Consider the following 21,303-nt stretch of genomic DNA (forward strand, 5'->3'; position numbering starts at 1 on the left):
GATTGAGTCGAAACGTGCAGCTCAGTGCGCTGAAAGGTATTTATGAAAGACGTGATTTATGGTGCACACAGGGAGTTTATTCTCTTGCAGAAATGTGGCTTCCATGTGTACCGTATTGTCCATACAAGTCATATTTCTGTTATTAATCATCAGTCTGTCATTATACAGTAAGTACAAAGTATATACACCTAGTAAAACTACTATTAACTAATAAAAACATACTGTAAGTATACCATCATACTGCAGTGGTCCCCTTTTCAGTTATAACGCTGTCTATAACACAATCTGTCTGCTTCTGAGAGAAAATACAGTGCAGCTCCTTCATTATGCTCAATTCGTCTGCTTCGTGGCACTCGCACACAGCGAAGTCCTTCCCTTCCTTCCCTTCGTGTCCTCAACTGTTCATATAAATGTGGAGGAATCAAGGCCAAACTGCAAAAACTGGCAGATTTTCATTCCTGCACTCCATCCAGATTCTGTCTGGAGGAGAACCCTTGCGGTGATTCGGGTTTTCTTCTTGAATAAGAGCAGGACGTTTTGGAAGATGTTGAGCACGGATCAAGAGCAGATGGCTGCCAGTAATCAGCGGGCTGCTGGCGTTTTCAGCACAGCTGCTGAATCACGTCGCTCCGTTCCCTCGCCTGTCGTTTGGCTGAGTGTGTGCTGCAGGTTAAGTGTTCAATAAAACACCACGACAATGAGTCACAAAGTAAAACAATCGCATTTTAAAACACTGGAGTTACGAGTATAAAAGCTTTAAGGAATGTTTCTGTGAGTAAATATTGCTTTCAGACAGTCATGATGAGTGGATCTCCCCTAGTTCAGACGTGGTGCGCTGGTGCTTTTGGTTTTAAGCTGCATCTCACTTTCCTGCTGACAATAAGGAGGATGGAAGAGAAGGTTGTCGCCGTTTCATTTCTTGTTGCAGCTGCTCCTTCAGGGTGGACACCTGCAGTGATACGGGTGCATTTTATGACACTCTTAATGTTCTCCTCATTAATCTGAGAAGGAATTTTACTGAACCTTATCTACACCATGATCTGCGTGTGTACCTGCTCCTCCAGGCCTTTGACTCTGTGTCGGTGAGCTCGCTCTCTGGTTCCCAGCGTTCGCTCGACGTCCCTGAAGCTGGTCCTCAGTCTCTCCGCCTCCCGCTGGGCCTCGTCACGCTGCCTCACCAAACTCTCGCACAGACTGTGTGACTGCTCCGTCTCGGCCAGCTGAGTCTACTCAAAACACACACACACACACACACACACACACAGACAGGCAGTGATACAAACACACATACAAACGCACACAGGTGGGAGGGACCAAAAATGTGAACAAAAAGGAAAGGCTGGCAGGATACCGAATCTCAGGACAGTTTATGTAGAAAACATCTAAACAATGGAGAGACTTTGGTTCGGTTCTTCCTAAAATCCCAGATCAAAAACAGACAGCTAACAACCATGTTGAACGCTCTTTTGTCTGAGATGTAAAACCAGCCTGAAATAAACAGCTTTAATGACTCAATGTAGCTTTATTATTGGCTTGTTTATAGCGTTTGTGGTAAATAAAAAACATATTTTATGACTGTTGTTTATTAAAATGAAGCCTCCACATAAATATCAAAGGAGTTTGGTCTAACCTAAGCACTTACAAGAAGTGGCGCAGAGATGAAGAAGAAGAGAAAAACAACTCTCGAATGCTCATTTGTGATGCGTAACAAGAAGCAGATGTGTCCAGAGCTGAAGGGTATTTCTAAGTTACACTGTCCTCATTTGACTTTTATAATTTAAATAATTTATACTCCACAAAAACACATGTTAAAGACCGATTTGTCCACACTGTAAAAGGTAAGAGCCCCCTTTTAGTCGATGAGTTGACTAATCAGTCGATTTGGTCTTAGTCGACTAAGATTTGCTCCTCACCTGCAGCATCAGTATCTGTTGCTGTGCCTCCTGCAGCTCTTGCTCTGTGGTGTTCAGAGAGCGATCCAAGTGGCTTTTCTCCGCAGACAGCCGCATGCTGCCTTCCTCAGTCTTCAACTTCTGACGTTCAACCTGATAAAAGAGAAATGTAAGCAAGAGGAAGTCGTGAGATCCCTTACAAATAAAGTCACATCCTCACAGAGACGCTTGTGTGGCTGTAGAATCTGGTTTTCTAAAGATGCAGATGAAAATTGTTATTTCGGTGGAGAAATCTGACCGTTACTCACGGTATACAAAAAGTAGTGGTGAGCTCAGATGAGGAACAGGAGAGGCAATAATTCTTGTTTTGTCTATGTCTTATGTAAAATATCAATTTCCTAAATATACCTCATGACGAAAAAATGAGTGACACCAATTCAGACAAAATCACGTCGATAAGCTCTGTGTGACATGTTCCCTCGATGACTCTGGTACTCTATGACTGGATGTCTCCTACAAGGCGTTGCTCACTATGACCTACAGGGGTCACTACGTTGTTTTGCGCCTACCCAACATGTGTCCACAGAGCCCGTGAACTTTAAATTCACAAAGGAACGATTGAATGAAACCAGTTTGACATTTATCGCGCACCAGCTTCAGTGCTGACCTTGTCCAGTGTATTCCTCAGTGCATCTTTGTCTTTCTCCAGCCTCACAGCCTGCCTCTCTGCATCTTTTTTCTCCGTCTCAAGCATGGCTACCGCTCGCTGCAGCCCACGCAGCCGCTCCTCTACAGCGGCCCGCTCTGTCTGAGCCGACTGGGCGCTGCGCTGAGCCTCCGCGGCACTGGCTGAGCGCTGACGTAGAGCCTGACGGAGGTAAGACAGAGATCAGACACGGAGATATGACTCGAGAGAAGAAAGAGAAGCAGCCACATAGGGAGAGTTGATGTGAAAATGCGTTTGGATACTTTTTCTCCTGCAGAGTAAATTGTTTTCGCTTTCCATGGTACAATGTCTTTTTTCTGAAGACTTGATGAGGGCAGATGTGTGATGACACACAGATTATCTATCTTCCTCACCTCTTGAGTGCTGTTGAGCTCAGCCTCCACTTCCTCTCGTTTCATCTCGCTCTGGTCCAGCTCGCTCTGCAAGCTTTGCACGCGCTCAGTGAGGGTAACCATGTTCCTTTTCCCCTCCACTAATGACGGCCGGGCTTCATCCATTCGTTCCTTGTTGGTACGAAATGATCATCACATCACTGTCTGGGCTTCATCCATATGGTCAAAGGCCTTTTTTTACCTTCTGTCTCACTCACCTGTAGAAGCCTTTTGTCCTGTTCGGTCACACTCAGCGTCTTCTGCAGAGCGGTCAGACAACTCTGTGTGCTGCTGTGAGAAGCTGCTGCCTCCTGCAGGCTCTTTTTGAGGGAAGAGGTCTTCTCTTTGAGTGAAGACTCGCCTTCCTGAGCTTTGAGCAGAGCCTGGCTCAGCCGCTCCACCTCTCGCTGGAGCAGAGACACACGGGCTTCTCCTTCTGCCACCTGCAGTTTGTAGAAATCAAATGTATGTAAAAAAAAAAAAAAAGGTTTATTATTGAGAAATTATCAGGAAATTACAGACCCATAAAATACAGTAGTTCCATATTAACCAATGACCTGGTCAATTGTGAGGCACATAAAAAAGATCAAACTTCAAAAAAACATTTAAAGTAAGAATAATCAGATTAGGCACTCAGGGATATGAATATGTCTGAGTGAGCCTACTGTACCTGTTTCAGTAGAGACTCATGGCGCTCCTGGGAGGCCTGGCTGTCAGCCTCCCGGTCTCCCAGACTCAGTTTGTGTCTCTGCAGCTCCCCCTCCAGACTGCGCCTCCCCAGCTCCACCCTGGTGGCCCGGGCTTCAGCTGCCTCCAGCGCCTCCCGCAGACGCCTCTTCTCCGCCTCCAGACGCATCTCAGCAGCACGCTGCTTATTTAACTGATCCTGCAGAGATGGAGGGAGGACAGAGATGATTTGAACAGTTGGTGGGGCAAAATTCCTCTTTGTGTGATGGAGAGCTGTGTTTTAGACCCAGATTACAGAGGCATGCACAGACAGTCCAAAACACTGTTTCGGCCAAACAGATGATCCACAGCTGCATCTGAGCCCCAACTTTACTCGTCTCCGAATAAATTCTCCTGACTTTTCAAAAATGCAACGTATAAATGTCTTTTAATAGCACACACACACACACACACACACACACACACACACACACACACACACACACACACACACACACACACACACACACACACACACACACACACACACACACACACACACACACACACACAGTTCCCCCCCCTCTCACTTCACTCCCTGCTCCTCCTGCCAGTGAAGTATTTTGAAAGGTGCTGGCATTGAAACCAGACATATGGAGAGCTGACACGGGACACCATAAGAGGTGTGACACTATGTGTGTGACATCTGTTGTTATTACATGTTGCCCCACTGTTGAGTGCTGCCATATGGCGATGATGAAAGATCAGTGGTCACTGCTGTGGAGGCCACAGTACAAACACATGGAGGCTATATACATGCACATGAGTACACAAACGTGTGTGTGTGTACCTGGCTGTGTTTTCTATCCATTTCAGAGGTCTGCAGCGCTCGCTCTAAATCCTTCACCCTGTCGCTGAGAGCTCTCCTCTCTCGGTCTCCTCTCCTCACCGCCTCCTCCTGCTGCTGGAGCAAAATCTGAGTGGTGGTCAGACGCTCGTCCACTCCACGCTTCCCTGCAGTCACACAACAAAAATGGCTTTGCAATCATTTTGTCTAAAGGCTTTTCTTCTGAAACTACAGCGACAAATGTCAAATATGTTACCTTCTTGGTATTCCTGTAAGGTGTTTTCCAGGTGAGTGAGACGAATCAGAGCAGAGTCCCGTTCCCCCGACAGCTCCTCCTGCTCCCGCTGCAGGGCCCCCAGCTGGCATCGAGCATCATCCTTCAAAATCGGCAATAAACAGCGACTTGAACCATACAAATGCAAAAATATCCCTGCATCTTTATTAATATTTACTTTGCGATTGTTCTCATGCCGAGCAGCTCTGTTACCCTCTCTCTCTGTGCCTCACGCAGCTCCAGGAGGAAGTCTCTCAGATCACTTCGCAGTGTGTCGGGGTCTAGCTCTGGCTGAGGGAGAGGCAGCGGTGTGTCCCCCCTCTCAGAAGACCCCGAGCCGAGAGTATTGTCAGGGGTGCTTCCTCGAAATTCTGTAAAAATATAAAGAGTTGCAGCCACCTTGTACAAATACGTATTTCATATATTTTGATGTCCTTTTTTACAGAGCGATATTCAACGTCTGAATAAATGTCGAACTTTTGTGTTGCAGAGTTAAAGCTGCAAGTCTCATTCTTACCTTTAGGAGGCGACAGTGAGGAGCGCAGGGGGGAGATGCTGTGGCGGTGTGACATAGTTCCAGGTGATGTGGAGCTCCCCCCCGGGCTCCTCGCCCTGCCTCCCCTGCCGCCTGCTCCGATGCCCAGTGTTCGCGTCAGCGCCGACTGAAGGCTGCTCAGACGAAACTCCAGGTCCCTCCTCGCGGCGTCGGCCCGGGTTAGCTCCGCCTCTGTGGCGGCCAGTCTGCCCTGGGCCTCGCTCAGCTGCAGGCTGGACAGAGCGGCAGAGTCCTGAGCCGCCTGAGCGCGCAGGGCCAAATTCTTGGCTTCGTCCTGCAGCTTCTTCTCGCAGCCACGCGCCTCTTGCAGCTGAGCGGTCAGTTCTCTCTCGCAGCCCCGCCACCCCGACTCTGACTCCAGCAGGCGCTTTTGAGTCACAGAAAGCTACATTGAAAAACAAAAGAATGACAAAATTGTGAGACAGTGAAGACAGCACGTAAGCAAATAATGTCTTCACACTCCTCACTTCTTTCTTGCGGGAGTCTCGCGCTGTTTCGGCCTCAGTTAACCTCTGTTTGAGGGTGAAAAGCTCTTTGCCCTTCTCCTCCTCTCTTTGCTCCTCCAGTGAAAGGCGAGTCTGCAGCTCTGCCACCTCCCTCTCTCTCTGCTCCTTCTCCCCATCAAGAACCTTCAGCTGGAGCCAAGAAGAGCACAAAATCACCAGCCGGTCACAAACGTGAAGTCCAGACTGAAAACCAGCTTCTTTGTAAATGTCTCAGAGGTGTGAAGGAAGGGCCGTCAGCATGTCTGACCTGTCTACGGAGCTCCTGGAGTTCTCGTCGAGCTTCAAGCCGTGAGCGTTCAACTTCCCTCAGGCAGCTCCGCAGCTCCGTCACCTCCTTCTGATTAGACGACAGATTCTCCTCCAGCACAGCCAGCCTCTGCTCCTTCTCCTCGCACTGTCTTTTCACACTGAAAAGCCAACACGCAAGTATGTTACTCTGAACAGTGCATTTTCGTCAGTGGATACTTTCCCACTCGTTGTGGCGTTTACCCGATTCTCTCCGTTTCTGCACTTCGCAGAGTTCCTCTCAGCTGAACGTTCGACTGGCCGAGAGTGTCCCTCTCCTTGGTGACGTCAGTGAGGCTGCGTCGCAGCTCCGTCCCGTCTCTTCTGTTGTTGTCTGCCGCATCCTGAGTTTGGTTGAGACGTCGCTCACTGTCCAACAAGTCCCGCCTCAGCTGGTCTCGACTCTCCTCGTTAGCTGCGAGAGAAGCTCTACACTGGTCCAGCTGGAGGGCAAAAGTCACGTGTGGTGCAAGTTGATGTCACCGAACAGAATCAGAATTATCTCAGGACATCCACCAGGATGTTCTGTTTTCTATTTGCTCGTTCACAGGACATTTCAACACATTTTTCGCTGACAGTTGGTGGAAGGTTTGGCCTTGTTGCCACAGGCTCAAGTGATATCATCCAGACTTTACTAACCACGCAAGATAGGCCATGTTGGAAAATGTTGATCATCTAGCTTGACTATCACTACATGTATGTTGTAGCAGATCCAAGTTAGAGATTCAACTTTTGTTTTGGATAACTTTATTCAAATAACAAATTTTGAAGATTGTTTATTCGTCTTTTAATCTTCAGCCGACAAATCAGCTGCTTTCAGAGGTTACATAGTAACTGCCAATTCAACTCCTTTCAATGCCAAAAGTTTGTAAACCTTTTTAAGTCGTTTAAATAACCCAAAACAACTTTCACTGTCCACACGTACTTTCACTGCCTACACTTTAAATGACCAGTCAACGGACATTGTCCTCTGGTTTGTACACTTACAATACGTCTTCCCCATCAATCTACACCTCATCTGACAATTAAACTCCTTTCAGTGTTCGAACTTCAACCTGGATTGTATTTCATGTCTCATCAGCATCTAAAACAACAAGCAGCCCGCTGCACTGTTTCAACACACTGCTAAATCTTCAGCTCTTTTCACAAATTTTACTGAAGCTGACATATTCACAATTTGTATTCAACTGTTTCGATACATCTAGTGAGCACATGGGGGTTTTCTTCAGCCTTTTGGGGTTTTCTCATGATGTACTACACCTATTGAGATGATTATACCACAGCTCATGATTGTCACTCTGTGAAAACGCATACAAAATGTGTGTTTTCTATTCTTAAAATGTCTAATCAAGAAATGTGCAGCCTTGGTGGCGGTATGTGGTCTCTGATTTATACTGTATCACTCTCATACTCCCACTTGTAGAGGATCATCTACCTCTTTGAGAGCAACATCAGCCCGTGACTGAAGATCAGTGCAAGTCTCGCGTAGACTGTGGAGTTCCCTTTCATGAACAGAAGCTGCATCTTCCAGCTGAGAGCGAAGCTCCAGCAGCTCGCTGGTCAGAGCCCCAATTCTGATCTGTGTAAGAGCAAAAAGTCCATAAAACGTCACTTCAGTAAATCTTCCTCTTATGCAGCTGTGTGAGAGAAGACAGAACATAATTCCAGACAGGAAGTCCCTTCACCTGCTCCTGCTCTTCGTACTGAGCTGCTTCTCTCGACAGTCGCTCGGCCTCCAGGGCTGCAGCTGACAGCTCGGCCTGCAGGGTGGACACCCTGTCAGATAAGACTGTTTTCTCTGCCTCCTTCAGAGAAAGGGCCTGGGAAGAGAGAAAAGGTCCAGTTAACAAAAGGGGAGGAACTTACAACAGATGCACCGGAGCTGAGCCACACTGTCTGTATAGCGTATCTAATGAACTACCACGACAGAGAGGACAAGGAGGATTCTTCACAGTTTCTCAGAGGCTTGAGATCAGATCAAACCTGTTGTTTCTCCGTCTCGGCCTGCAGCAGACTCTGATCTCTGTCACGCTGGAGACTCCTCAGTGCATCCTGCAGCTCCTCGTTTTCTCTCTCTGCCCTGCGGAGCTGATCCTCCGCCTCCTGCCGGAGCCTCCTCAGAGTGCCCTCATGCTCCATCAGCAGGCTGTGACGCACCACTTCCTGTGAAACAAAGCAGCCAAGAGCACAAACATGGATTCAAGAGTCGTCGGCCTTATCTGAAATGTAAAAACAAGTCTACAAGCAGTGCTTTGAGTAGCACTGGACCTTCTGACCTTTTCTGAGACCAGCCTCTCCACTTCCTCCTGATGTTCTGAGATGACCTTGCGTAAAGCCTGCTGGGCCTCCAGCTGTGCAGCATTTAGAGTCTGAGTCAGAGCCTGTTTCTCTCTCTCAGCCTGGGCCAAAACATTCTCCCCATCGGAGCGTACACGCCTTAGTTCAGCTGAAAATCCCATCGAAGAAAGAAACCAGGAGAGGTAAACACATGGCTCGACCATGAGGTTCATATTCTGTCTTTCCAATTATTCCAAACATCTTGAGTTTAGCTCTTAACGAGGCATATTTGTGTCTAATTTTCAACTACAAATCCTCTTCTCTCGTTGTTTTTGTATTTATTCTTCGAAATACTTTGTCACTCACCGGCTACAGCCTCACAGCGGACACGAAGGTTTTGGTTCTCCGTCTCCAGCTGCTCCCTCCGAGACTCCACCTGAACAAGCTGCTGCTGCACCTCGAACAGACTGGTTTCCAGCGACTCCCGCTCACACCTGCGCGGTTACAAACACAAGTTACACACAAATACATTCACTCATGTGACAATGCGTGTGTCATTGAGAAGCAACACACACCTGAAAGCAGTTAGTTCCTCGGACAGCACTGTGTTGTCTCTCTCAGACGCCGTCAGCTGGACCACCAGCGCTGCTTTGTCTCGGGCCAGTTCTGCCCGACCGCGGCCGGCTTCCTCTGAAACCATCTCGTTCCTCTGGCTCTCTCCTCTGGCAAGACTCAGCTCTGATCCCAGAGAGGTCACCTCAACACAAAGCTGTCAACAAAAGCCAAAACATTTAAACGTGAGTAAGAAATAATCAAACAAAGACATGCTCTGAATAACTCCTTACTTACAGTTTCCATTGCTGTTTTAGCTCAATAAACATCTATAGAGCACCATTGTATCTGTATAAGAAGCATCTCTAAATTAGGTCACGTCCATAGCTTTCTTGTGATGCGATATAATCCGTTATGTACCTGTGTGACTTTCTCCTGCAGCTTAATTCTCTCAGCCCTGAGACTCTGGAGCTCTGCCTCGGTCCCCACCCGGCTTAGCTCGGTGTCCTGCAGCGACTGCAGCAGCGTGATGCGGGCTGAGTCCAGCTCCAGCCGGTCCTGCTCCAACCGGACCAGCTCATCTCTGATGGTCAACTTCTCCTGCTCCGCCTCCCGTTTCTGTGCCTGCAGGATGGCCTTATTTTCCTCCAGCTGAGAGACGGAGTGAAGGGTGAGACTCGGAGAGACGTTCACATTAACACAGTTCACTTTAGCCCTCTGTTATTCTTCACAAAACTGCTTTTGTTACTTTTTGTGTGTGTAACCAAGGGCAGCATCATGAATGTGCCCTGATCCCTGTTCGTCGGATCTAGACTTTAAGACACGCAAATGAGGGATAGATGATTAAGGAAAAAGAGATGTAGCGTTGTAGTGTTATGCAGCCAAAGGAGCTATGACGCCATGCCTTTGCTCCACCTTCGAGTGCGGTCATTTGTCACAGGTACGTCATATGAACTACTCCATTTCAAGCACACTGAGCACTTTAAGAGGTCAAACGCACACCTGAAAAGATCTTACCTGGAGAATGTAATTGTTGAGGTCAGTTTTGTCCTGGGCCAGGCCCTCGTTCATGCTTCCCATCTTGGCCAGAGAGTCCCTGAGAGCTGCATCCTCAGACTGCAGCTTGTTGAGCAGCAGAGAGAGCTCTGCGTTACTGCCCTCGGCCTGGAGGAGGCATGAGGGTCACACACAACATGAGAACACAGAATATAAAATCTGCAAAAAGTTAAATGAGCACAAGTTTTTCTTTTTCTTACCCGAGCAAGTGCTCCAGTAAGTTGGGCTTTCTCTCGCTCCAGCAGCTGCCGCTCATTCTCCACCTGCTGGTGAGTCTCCTTCACTGCAGACAGCTCTCCTCGCTGAGCAGAGGCTCGACTCTCACTCTGATCCCACTGCTTCTGTCTGTAGCAAACCGACAAGCATGTGCTACTAGAACAATACATTTTAGGAATGCTAATGAGAGACATAAGCATTATCAAGCCATATACATACATAGAGGTACTGTGGCTCAGTGAACTGAGTGCGCTGGCTTGTTTGATATGTGAAAAAGGAGTTTCATGGTATAAAGGTGTCAGCTATGGAGAGCTTGCATCATATCTGTTCACTCATGTTTGGTGTTGTGTTGGTAAAGGAGGGGTTTGTAAATTAAGAGGACCTCTCTGTATGAGAAGCTAATACAGACCTGATGAATGGCTTCCTGTGAGCATGTGCATTGTGCGTTGACTGCACACAGACTTTGTGGATGAGCGTCCACATCGCATTCACTTAATCATGATCAATTAGCCGACTTACATCCTCTGAGTCTCTGCCTTCGCCCGCTCTCTCTCCTGAGTGGCGGCCTCCTTCTCGTCCCTCTCGTGACCCCGCTCTCGCTGAGCGGACGCCACGGTCAGCTGCAGCTTCTCACAGTCCATCTGCAGGGTCTGGTTGCTGCTCTGTGCTGCCTGCAAGTTCTTCTCCAAGCTGACCTTCTCACTGCGATGTTCACAATGTGTGAGGGAGAACAGCTACGGTTACATACACTTAAAGATTCAAGGATTAGAAGCAGACTGTAAAAGGTGACAGAAGTGTCCGTAAACCTGGCCAGTGTGTCTCTCTCCTGCTTCAGCCGGTCCTTTTCTCTCTGTGTGGTCTCCCTCTCTCTCTGAGCAGCATCCCTCTCTCTCTGCAGAGCTTGGTTTCGCTGTTCTGCATCTCTTTTAGCCAAATCAGTCTCTGAAAGCTGCTTGCGTAACTGTTGAACCGAGGACTGGGCAGAGAACAGACGCCCTCGCACATCCTGCAAACACAACACAAGTGGGGTCACGCACCTCTTGTGGCATCTATCCATGCAGATACTTTTGCTTTCATTTGTCCAGATTTTGAGATATTCATCTCTGAGCTTTCTGCCTCCCCCCAATGTACTTTTGTTACCTGTAATTTGCTTGAAATTCTGATAACTGCCTCTGTATTTGGATGGAGGCAGAAATCTAATATCTGGGCGAATAAAACCAAAACCATGAGCCGTCGTTTGAGTTAACCGACCCTTTAAACTCGGCTAACGAGTAGCTGCTCTCATTGTGGATGTGGATTCATCTAAAATAAGTGAACAGTTATTCTAAATACATGACATGTGCATCATAATAACCTGTGAAGGTATTTTTATAAAAACACAGTTGTGACAAAATCATCATTATTCAGTTGTTGTGTCGTCAGCAGCAGTAAAACAAACAAATAATGAAGCACAAGATCACCAATGCTTACAACAATTACTGTAATGAAATGAAACAAATGATTTGACTTGTCACCTGCAGATGGAGCGTCTTGTTAGTGACTGCAGAGCGCAGAGCTGACAACGCCGCCTCAGAAAGAGGAGCCAGCGAGGAGGGCCGAGAGGGGGAGGACAACCTGCGAGGGGAAGAGGAGCGGTGAGGGGAGAAACCACGGATCAGCGCCAGCAGCGGAGCCCCAGAGTTCTCCTGGTCTGCCTCCGATGACGACTCTCCATCAGACAAAACCGTCTACAAAAGAAAGTTGAAATGAGGCCCTGCCATCTTTGTGATATAAAACAGTGGGCGCCCGTGTAGGCGTTTACCTGAGCGATGTCCCGCATGGTGTCCAACAGCGTCTCAGTGTGAGCTCTCATCACCTGCATGTCAGTCTCATCGTTACCACTCTGCTCCTGAAAGAAGACAAAATGAAGCACAGGAAGAAGCATTATAGCCTTAAAAGGAAACGGTTGACATTTTTCTATATTTTGTTGTTGTCAGCAAATCAACGAAACGACCAAAAACAACAATGTCTCTCAATACTTTCTGTTTTCCCGTTCTGTGTCTCTACTGTACACCAAAGGCCAATTTGTTCCGACTGAAAACGTTCGTAAAGCCTTAAAACAGGTCAAGATAATAAAGGTTCATGTTTAAATGAGGCCGAAACAGCTGGACACTTTATTTTATTGCAAATGTTACTCAAACACAAGAAAATTGTGTATTTGTTGGGGACTACTTTCAGCCGTGGATTGACACACATTTTGAGGAACAGTGACTGTTCACAACAGCAGGACAGTATATGCGGTTTCAGTGTGTGTTCGCGGTAATAAAGGAACATGTCAGCCAGTGCAACAGCGTGGCTCCTTGTTTTCAAAATGACTGGCTTCTCACCTCAAGCCTCCTCATCAGTACGACCATTTCTCTGTCCCTCTCCTCTATTTGGCCCTTTAGTCTCTCTGCCTCTCGAACAGACTCTGACAACCTGAAAGTCAACACACAAAAAAAGGCAAATGATTCATACAAATGTAGTTTCATTCATAACAAACCTGTAAGAGAGCTAAACAAAGTCGCTGACCTGACGTTGAGCTCACTCCTCTCTGCGTCTGTTCTGGTCTGAAGATTCATCGTCTCTGCCACTCGTTCTCTCAGCTGCTGCTCCAGCTGACCCCGCAGAGCTTGCTCCCGCTCCAGGACCAGAGCTGCTCCTCCCTCCCGGGTATGCAGCGTGGCAGACAGAGCCGCACAGGACACCTGAGCAGAGTGGGACGTCCGGGCCAGCTCGTTACGCATATCTGACAAGTCCCTGAGATTGGAGGGAGATGGACACGGAGGGGACGTGTTAGTACCGTCAAATATTCAAATCGGTACGCAGGAAACTGGCAAACGGTTCCCTCTTTGTTGACCTTTCAGTGGCGCTCTTCAGTTCACAGACATGCCTCCGAAACCCGACCACTTGCCGCCACAGCAGCAGCAGTCGACTGTGCTCAGTACTGAAGTAACTGTGGAAAGACTGAAAGGGGACAGAAACAACATGTGAATTATCTTCACATTTTTCACCATTTATAAATGTTTTGCTGTTTTGTAAGCACCGCTCTCCCACCTCCTCTTCTCTCCTCCAGTCAGACTCCTTTTGTTCCAGCTCCTCCCTGGCTTTTGTCCAGTCAGCAGTGAGCCTGCGGATGTCATGACTGAGAGCCTCATTGGCCAAGCCGGCCTGCTCCAGCTGCTCTCTCAGCATGGCATTCACCGCAGACAAACTGCTGCTCCTGCAAGCACACAAGGGAAAAACGAATTATGTTGACAGAGCAAGTCGGGAAAAATGTGATATTCTGAGGTGGCCAGGAGACACGCTACACGTCTCATGGAGGATCAGTCACCTCTGTTGTTCTTCCTCCAGACGGATTAAAGCGTCCTCCAGGTTGCTGCTCGATTCGTCTTGATGGCGACCGTTTGATGACTCACCAGGGCTCTGGACACCAAGATAGTTGAGAGATTAAATGTTATTTGTGGAAAGTTACTGCCAATCTTTCCAGGAGTCAAAGTCAATGAACGCCACTCACACTCAGCCTGTGTTTCTCCAACTCTGACGACCGCTCCTGCACCATCTGCTCCAGATCCCCACACCTCTTTTTGTACTGAAGTACCTGAAGATGCGAGGAAGCCATTACTGACTTGTAACAAACCCAGACGACTACGTCTCAACTAATGACAATAACACGGACATACCTTGGCCTGCAACTTCTGCACGAGCTGCGCCTGCCTCTGCTGACCCTCCTGGTAGGCAGTAAGTTTACGCTTGTAGCTCGCCTGCTCCTCGTCCAGCCGCCGTCGTAAGTCCACATTCTGCTGCGCCAGGCTGCGTGACTCCGGTGAATCGTGATCCCCGTCTCCCGTCTCAAAGCGTAGCGCCCGCTCCAGCTGTAGGTTTGAATGACAGTAAGAGGCAGTAAAGTGATTTTACAGATCTACACAGTGCTGCCATGCTGCGAGTTTAAAAGACCTGCACTGTAAATCCCAACATACGTAGTATTTGAGATTTATTCCATGGTCACAGGAAACAACTAATCTCACCACAAGGCCCATGAGGAGCTGTTCTGGAGCTTTCTGTCATATCACACAATCTTCCACATCAAATGGATTTGCCCAGTTGTTGTGACATTTTTTTAAAGAGCGTATCATCCATGTTGGCTTAAGATGTGAGATTGGACGTTCATTCTCGATCTTGGAAACAGCTGTTGGTGAAACTATCTCACCACAAGGTGCATTTAGTAGCTGCTTTTAGAGTTTCAGGATCAAACTTAATAGCGTAGATATACTTGGGACAATACATGGCTATTCCTTCAGTCAGTGATGCTCTAAGACAGTGCTCTATTTATGCAACGAGTATGTGTAATTATATATGAAAGTGTACCATTTTCAATAGAAATCACCTTCCCTACTTCCATGATATTTAACATATTCCCAAACCTGTGAATATCCAGTTTGCAAAGGACCTCAAAGACTGATTTTCTGCTCAGCTGCATAAGAAGCTGTGAATGGTGAAATGTTTACCCCACAAGTGTAGTATGTGTGTTAATAATTAACAGTGATCACAGACTTACACTTACTATATTGTTTTCATCATAGTTCTAGCCCACAGTATTGTTTACTGTATTTTTATTCAAATTGAACTACTAATTATGACTACAGGTTTAATAGATTCAAAAAGTATTTCTGATTTCTATAGCAGAAGAAAAATTGCAGCATCCCAGTGTGGAGACTTTTTCCAACAATGACATTAAATCAAATTAGTTGATTAGAAAAGAGAATAAAGGCCTGAATCTACTTAAAGGAGGAGGAGCAGACGACTCAACAGCACACAAGAGTGTTTCATGTTGGTTTACAGTCGATTTATAACGGACATTGTTCTCTGAAAGAACTTCATCCGAGTGATCTTTAGTTCCTGGATGCAGACCTGCATGTTTCCTTTAGTGATGTTCAACCCAAAAACAAGACGTGTGGCACCCACCCACCACTCACTGCACCCCCACTGAAGCCCCTGTTTACAGTCGCCCAGGGTGACAGACGCCATGGCAACATTCCACTTCAGTTCATTCCAGTCCCCATCACCTGGGAGACCGGCAAATCTCAGACAAAGAGGGACCCAAAAGAAACAGAAATGGGAAACAGGAAAGAGCCACAGCATTCCCTTTAGGTTCATGTCACTTTGAGGATTTAGAAACTTTTCATACAAAGAGAGAAAATGAGGGTCAGTCAGTCGGATCCTTGACTCATTCACATATCTAGTATCTCTCAGTCCCAGTCGTTGCAGTGCTGGTGTCTTACCCTCTCACTAATCGCACCGTACTTGATGGCGAGCTCGTCCCGGTCGGCTCTGCTGTGTGCCAGCAGGTCCTCCAGCCTCGCCAGCTCTCCCTGCAGCACCCGGTTCTCCTCCTGGAGGGACATGACCGAAGACATGGCCCCGGCTGTGGCCACGTAAAGGACAGACGGGGACACGATCCGTCAAAGAAAAGTGTCAAATCTTACATTTTATTACAACGGGAGAGCAGACTGCGGAGACTCACAGGTATCGTTGAGGTTCTTTGTGACAATCTCTCGTACTCGTGCTGGGAGACATGTAGGGGGGGCGTCTGGTGAAGGGCCCCGGACGGTCAGCCTCTTCTCCTCAGACAAGACACTCTCCTCCAGCCTCTAATGTACAAAACACAGACATGTAATGCGTTACCTTTGAGACCTTTAGAGAGAAAAACGAGCCAGGGGACACAAAAATCACCCAGCAAGTTTAGAACATCCAAACACAGACAGTAAAAATAATAAATAATGTGTGAAAGAGGACCAGGTGGGGCCACAGCAGATGAAAACACAACATCAACACAAACACTCACATAAACCAGCAGCATTTGTCACGTCACACAGAAGCACAGGTGTAATAAGCGATGGGGGGGTCGGAGGAAGGCCCGGTGTGCCTCACCTGTATCACAGACTCCAGTTTGTTGGAGTCGGTGTCTGGGTTCGCCGCAGCGCTCATCGCAGATATTTAAAAAGTCCTCCAGCGAACAGGATTAACTCAGAGTGAATGCGTACGTCTTCACAAATTGAACCGTGGTCTTTTTGCTTTCCAGCAGGTGAGATTAAGAAGACAGGTTCACGGGCTGGAGCCGCTGACGTGTTTGCTGCTGCTGCTGCTGCACACTAAGTTTGGTCGCAGAGGAGCAGAGAGAGTGTGTGACCCGTCCTGTCGCGTCCTCCGGTGCAAGACAGGCGGAGGAGAGATTGAGGACAGCAGGATTAACAGCCAGGGTTTAAGACTCCTCCTCCTCCTCCTCCTCCTCCTCCTCCTCAAAGAGAGGCCCGAGTAAAACTTGAATTGCCCCGAGACATCCTTCAAGGGAAAACACTAAACATATTTTCACCTGTTACAAGGGTAGAATGTATTTATATAAATTGATTAAATACAATTTAGAGTACTGAAATAAATAATGACGGCAGGTGTTCTAAATTTTAACTTTGGGTCGAATGACTCCCAGTTATGTGAGAGGGTTGGTAAAACTGTTGCTACTGCAAATTCCACTGAGAATCAACAGCTGACTTAGCTTTAGCTTTAGCTAGCGATGAAGGTATATTTGTGTCTTTATTACTCATATTAAAAAAAAAATTTGAGAGCAAAGGTTTTTAATTTGCAGCCAAACATTCTAGTTTCATAAGCAAAACTAACAAATAATTTATTCTCAGTTGATATATTTTTACTGACAAACATATGCAGTGCGAGAAATAAAATAAATAAAAAAAACACACATTTTTTGTTTGTTTGCGTAATAAAGACACAAATATACCTTCATACTAGCCAGCTAATAGGAATCAGAGCAAAAGTGAGCTTTGGGGCCAACATGATCCCCAACTTAGTGTCGTTATAACACAACAACAATGTATGTTTATGCAATGTGTTAGCTGCTAGCCACGGTCTCAGCCGTCATGTGGAGGCAATACATTTGCTCCATATCGGCCCTTTTCACTGAAGCCCTTTTGACGTATCATTTGCAAGGTAAACACATTTGTAATGAACAGCATTTATTATGGCCCTGTTCCATTAAAGTGGGACAGGGCCCTAGTATTGTGCATGCTGGCTCATTTGAATGGCTGCAACAAATTCAACAGAAAGGGACCAGAATTAATTGTATCCATTACACCTGTGTCTACCCTGCCTTGACATGTCAAAATAGCAGCTGTGAAAAGGTTCTGTAGAGCACCTTTAAAAGCTGATATGTCAACGGTGTGTTCACAACTTGTTTCCACTTTCCCCAAGTGGCCGAAAATAGTTATTGCTGGGTTAAGAATACAACTATAAATGCAACATTAAAAAAAAGGTATTAAAACTGGATTTTGATTTTAATTTAAATTGATCAATTCATCAAAATACCACATTTCCCCCCAACCTAGGGGCCCCTGATGATCTGGGGTCCTGGGGCAGTGGACGCTTTGCCTGCTTGGTAAACCAGACTGGGTTAGCTGTTCCTTTTAAATCGTGACAAAACCAAAACAATTGCAGTCTCAAAGTCTGTTCCCTGTAACATCGCCTTCAGATTCTGGGGTTATGGTCCAACAAGTGTTAATGTTAGGTGATGACCACCAATCACAGAGAAGACTGGTTTGGTTTAGGGTTAGTCAACAGGCAAACACAGTTACATCGGCTGTATGAAACTGAAGTGCATATCTTTGGGTTAGAGCAGCGGTTCCCAAACTTTTTAGGCCGCGCACCCCCTTCTACATCCCGACCGGGTTCGCGCACCCCCCCCCCCCCCCTTAAAAAAAAGAAGAAAAAAAAAAGAAGCAACAGAGCCTTTTAAGCCTTCATAGCCGCATAAGAATCGGACCAATGAGAGAACAGTTTGCTCGCGCGTGGCATTTGTTTACAAGATTTAGTCCGCTGTTAAATGTTGCAGTGTGAACACAAACCGAACAAAGGAGCAAGTGCAACATTGTATCATATTAATCCCTGAATCAGAACAAAGCAAACGAACTGAAGGTGTGAAAACGCCCTGAAACACTGCAACAAAGTTTCAATAACTTTCAGTGACACAAGGCGTCACTTTTAAAGAGCAATCAGGATGCGAGGACACACGCACAGGCTCAGAGGCAGATTATCACATTTCATTTACAATTAATGAGCGACTAATGTAGCCAGGATGTCTTCGGACAAAGCATCGATGCGGCGCGACACAGTGTTGTTGGACACCGGGATCATGTCCAACTTTTTTGCTTCTTTCTCCCCAATCATACATTCCACCATCTCTCTGGCAGCTGGCAAGCTCACGTCTTCGGCGATTGTGTGCGGTAGCCCCTTTCTCGCTATTCTGTAACCAGATATGAAGCCCGTAGTGCGTCATTTATAGACCCAACACATGAATGAGACTGCAGTTGTTTTTGGCTGTTTTGTAACTCCTCCAATTTCGATATAAACAATGTAAGGGGCTTTTGACTTGCACTGGCATGCTTGGTGTTCAGGTGGCGACGTAAATAAGAGCTTCAGACTGTTAGCCAGAACCTCACTGCACACCACGCACTGTGGCTTTGGGGAATCTGCGTTGCCAATCCAAGTGAAGCCCAGACACAGATACTTTTCATCATATTTCCTCTTTTTTTCCCAGTCTGATGCTCACTCTCGTTTCCTCTTTTTTCACCTTGACTCCGCGATGGGCCGATGTGCTCCCGATTTGTCTGTGCTATCCCTTCCTCCTTCCTCCGTCTCATCTTCCTCTGACTCCCGTTCGACTTCTTCTCCCGGTCTCTCCCCACGCACCTCTCCGTTCCCCTCGCCTCCGATTCCTCTCTCTCTCTCTGTCCCTCTCCTCTTTTACGACTGATAGCTTCAGATGTCCCACCTGACAGTTTTAAAATTAAAATTACATTTTTTTTTTTATATTTAATATTATTACACCATCAGACCGCCATTACACTTTTCCTCTCGCGCACCCCCTAGAGGCAGCTCGCGCACCCCCAGGGGTGCGCGCACCCCACTTTGGGAATCCCTGGGTTAGAGTATAGTCGGACCAAACAAGACATCTGAAGGTGTTGCCATTAGGTTTCAGAAAATGTGACGGGTATTTTTTCTTGTGTCTGAAGTTTTACAGACCAGGCGAGTAATTGAGAAAATGTACCGCAGATTAATTGATAATGAGAATATCGACCATAGCTTTACCGTGATGTTTAAGTACGGCAAGTGAGGGAGGCACTCAGTTGTTTCTGATGGGAGGAAAGGTGTTCCAGCTGACCCCATTCTCCCCTGTTATAAAACACCATTGCAACATTAGGCATGCAGTAAAGATATATCAGAATAATCCCACAGTTAAACCGTAAGAGGCTTTAAAACACTGTTCAAAACAATGAACTCATAATAACGAGTCGTTATCCCCAGATTCATTTTCAAAATGAATATGTGAAATGCAAATCTATGACACGAGCATGATGTTTGGATTGTCATAGTTACAGACAAAAGGTTCATTGTATCAATACCAGACCCCCAGCACAGCCTTAACACACACACACACACACACACACACACACACACACACACACACACACACACACACACACACACACACACACACACACACACACACACACACACACACACACACACACACACACACACACACAGAGTCTGGTTTCAAGAAAGTTAACAATCTCAAGAAATACGAATAATAAATGTTAATGTTGTCACAACTCACAGTAGGTTAATACGGTGAATATGGACATATCTATTGATATTAACAAATTGCAGACAATGTTGGGGATTTCCCTGAAATAGTTTTAGCATTAATCATTTTGTAAATTGTCAACAAAAGTCACCGCTTCCTGATTACAGCTGATTTTTTATTTATTTTTCGTCTATGTGATGTGAAAAGGCTGCATAAATGTAATCATAACCATGAGACTGAAGATTTCAGTTTACTCAGATTGAATTGCTTAAAATCTGTGGAGCAGAAACTGATCTTACAGTGTGGGAGATGAGAGCCTTTAATGGGCTACACCTGTTGATCTTTCATCTTCCACAGACCAAACCACACCTGATGACTTCTCACGCCGGCTTTACTTTAACTGCTTTTTTATGTTTACAACCAGCTGATTCAGCCATAAATGAACTGCTGAATAAACAGTCAGGAACCACCCTCAACTGTTTCCTCTTCTGGTTTTTGTCCTTTCATACTTTAACACTTCATTTGGTAGACATATAAAACCCTCCTAATCCTAACACATACATAAAGGAAATACAAAATTAAGACACGCCCACGTTTTCAAAAGTCTCTTTGAGGAGTTGGAGGCGGAGGAGGAGGAGGGTTGTGTGTTAAACGGTGCAGCATCTGAGCAAATTAAGCTGATCGTGAATTGTTTTCCTGCATCATAGACTGAAACCCCGACTCAAACGCGCTGCTGTGGACACAACAACCTGGATATAAAACGCTTCATCGAGCGGTATTCATCCACATCACGTTACTTGTGGAGCACGCGGCGAAAACATCCACTTCCCACTTTGATTTATCGTCTCACCTCGACAGATGAGCGCTGTCCTGCCGTCCCTCCATTCTTCTGGGCGGGCTTTTCACACTACAGAGGCAGAAACGATCCTCATCCACAGCGGTAATAAACGGACCGTCAGCTGCTGGTGGCCGAGCAGCGTCGCCTTCCTGCGAGGCTCTTCCCCATGCTTTTTCCGGGGAGGGACTTCCAGTTGAGCAGCAGGCTGCTACAAGCGCAGATACTGTGTCTGCTGCCATCATGCTCTGTGGTCAACTCATTTATGTCTGAACAGTTTGAATGAAAGCAATCAATTAACTGTTCTTTCACAGGCAACACATGGTTGAGAATAATTTAAAAAATAATCTGAAACTCTAAATCCAGATTATACAAATTAAGAGTATTTTTTTATAAATATGTTCAATGGAGCTCGCAATAACTTGGCTACAAGTACTACTACATATGGTAAAAACCTTCACCACGTAGGCTTTAAGCGTGCTTTAATAGATATAAACTATGATTTATGTTTTGGTGTAATAGTGTCTTATTTATTTTCCTCAATTAAAATAACCAAAGTTAAAGTCTTGA

The 21,303-nt window shown here is 46.4% G+C and overlaps 1 protein-coding gene across 1 annotated transcript; it reads right to left on the reverse strand.

Moving 5' to 3' along the window:
* Positions 1-61: 61 nt before the first annotated feature.
* On the reverse strand, positions 62-20,887 carry crocc (ciliary rootlet coiled-coil, rootletin). Its single transcript, XM_079265635.1, has 37 exons — positions 20,749-20,887; positions 15,768-15,894; positions 15,526-15,668; positions 13,927-14,118; positions 13,761-13,844; positions 13,578-13,669; positions 13,301-13,466; positions 13,104-13,210; positions 12,776-13,003; positions 12,592-12,682; positions 12,027-12,113; positions 11,740-11,952; positions 11,032-11,231; positions 10,745-10,927; positions 10,210-10,354; positions 9,971-10,117; positions 9,374-9,604; positions 8,977-9,170; positions 8,768-8,895; positions 8,401-8,570; positions 8,108-8,287; positions 7,810-7,944; positions 7,560-7,703; positions 6,329-6,567; positions 6,087-6,246; positions 5,801-5,968; positions 5,295-5,718; positions 4,991-5,148; positions 4,760-4,880; positions 4,507-4,670; positions 3,661-3,876; positions 3,209-3,433; positions 2,973-3,122; positions 2,560-2,760; positions 1,914-2,045; positions 1,053-1,226; positions 62-949 (listed from the first exon to the last, which is right to left on the reverse strand). The coding sequence occupies exons 3-37, from the start codon at positions 15,658-15,660 to the stop codon at positions 863-865; spliced, it is 5,871 nt and encodes a 1,956-aa protein (XP_079121761.1). The 5' UTR covers positions 15,661-15,668; positions 15,768-15,894; positions 20,749-20,887; the 3' UTR covers positions 62-862.
* Between the last annotated feature and the right edge of the window lie 416 nt (positions 20,888-21,303).

The sequence above is a fragment of the Melanostigma gelatinosum genome (assembly GCF_949748355.1).
Source record: "Melanostigma gelatinosum genome assembly, chromosome: 3".
NCBI classification, from domain to species: Eukaryota; Metazoa; Chordata; class Actinopteri; order Perciformes; family Zoarcidae; genus Melanostigma; species Melanostigma gelatinosum.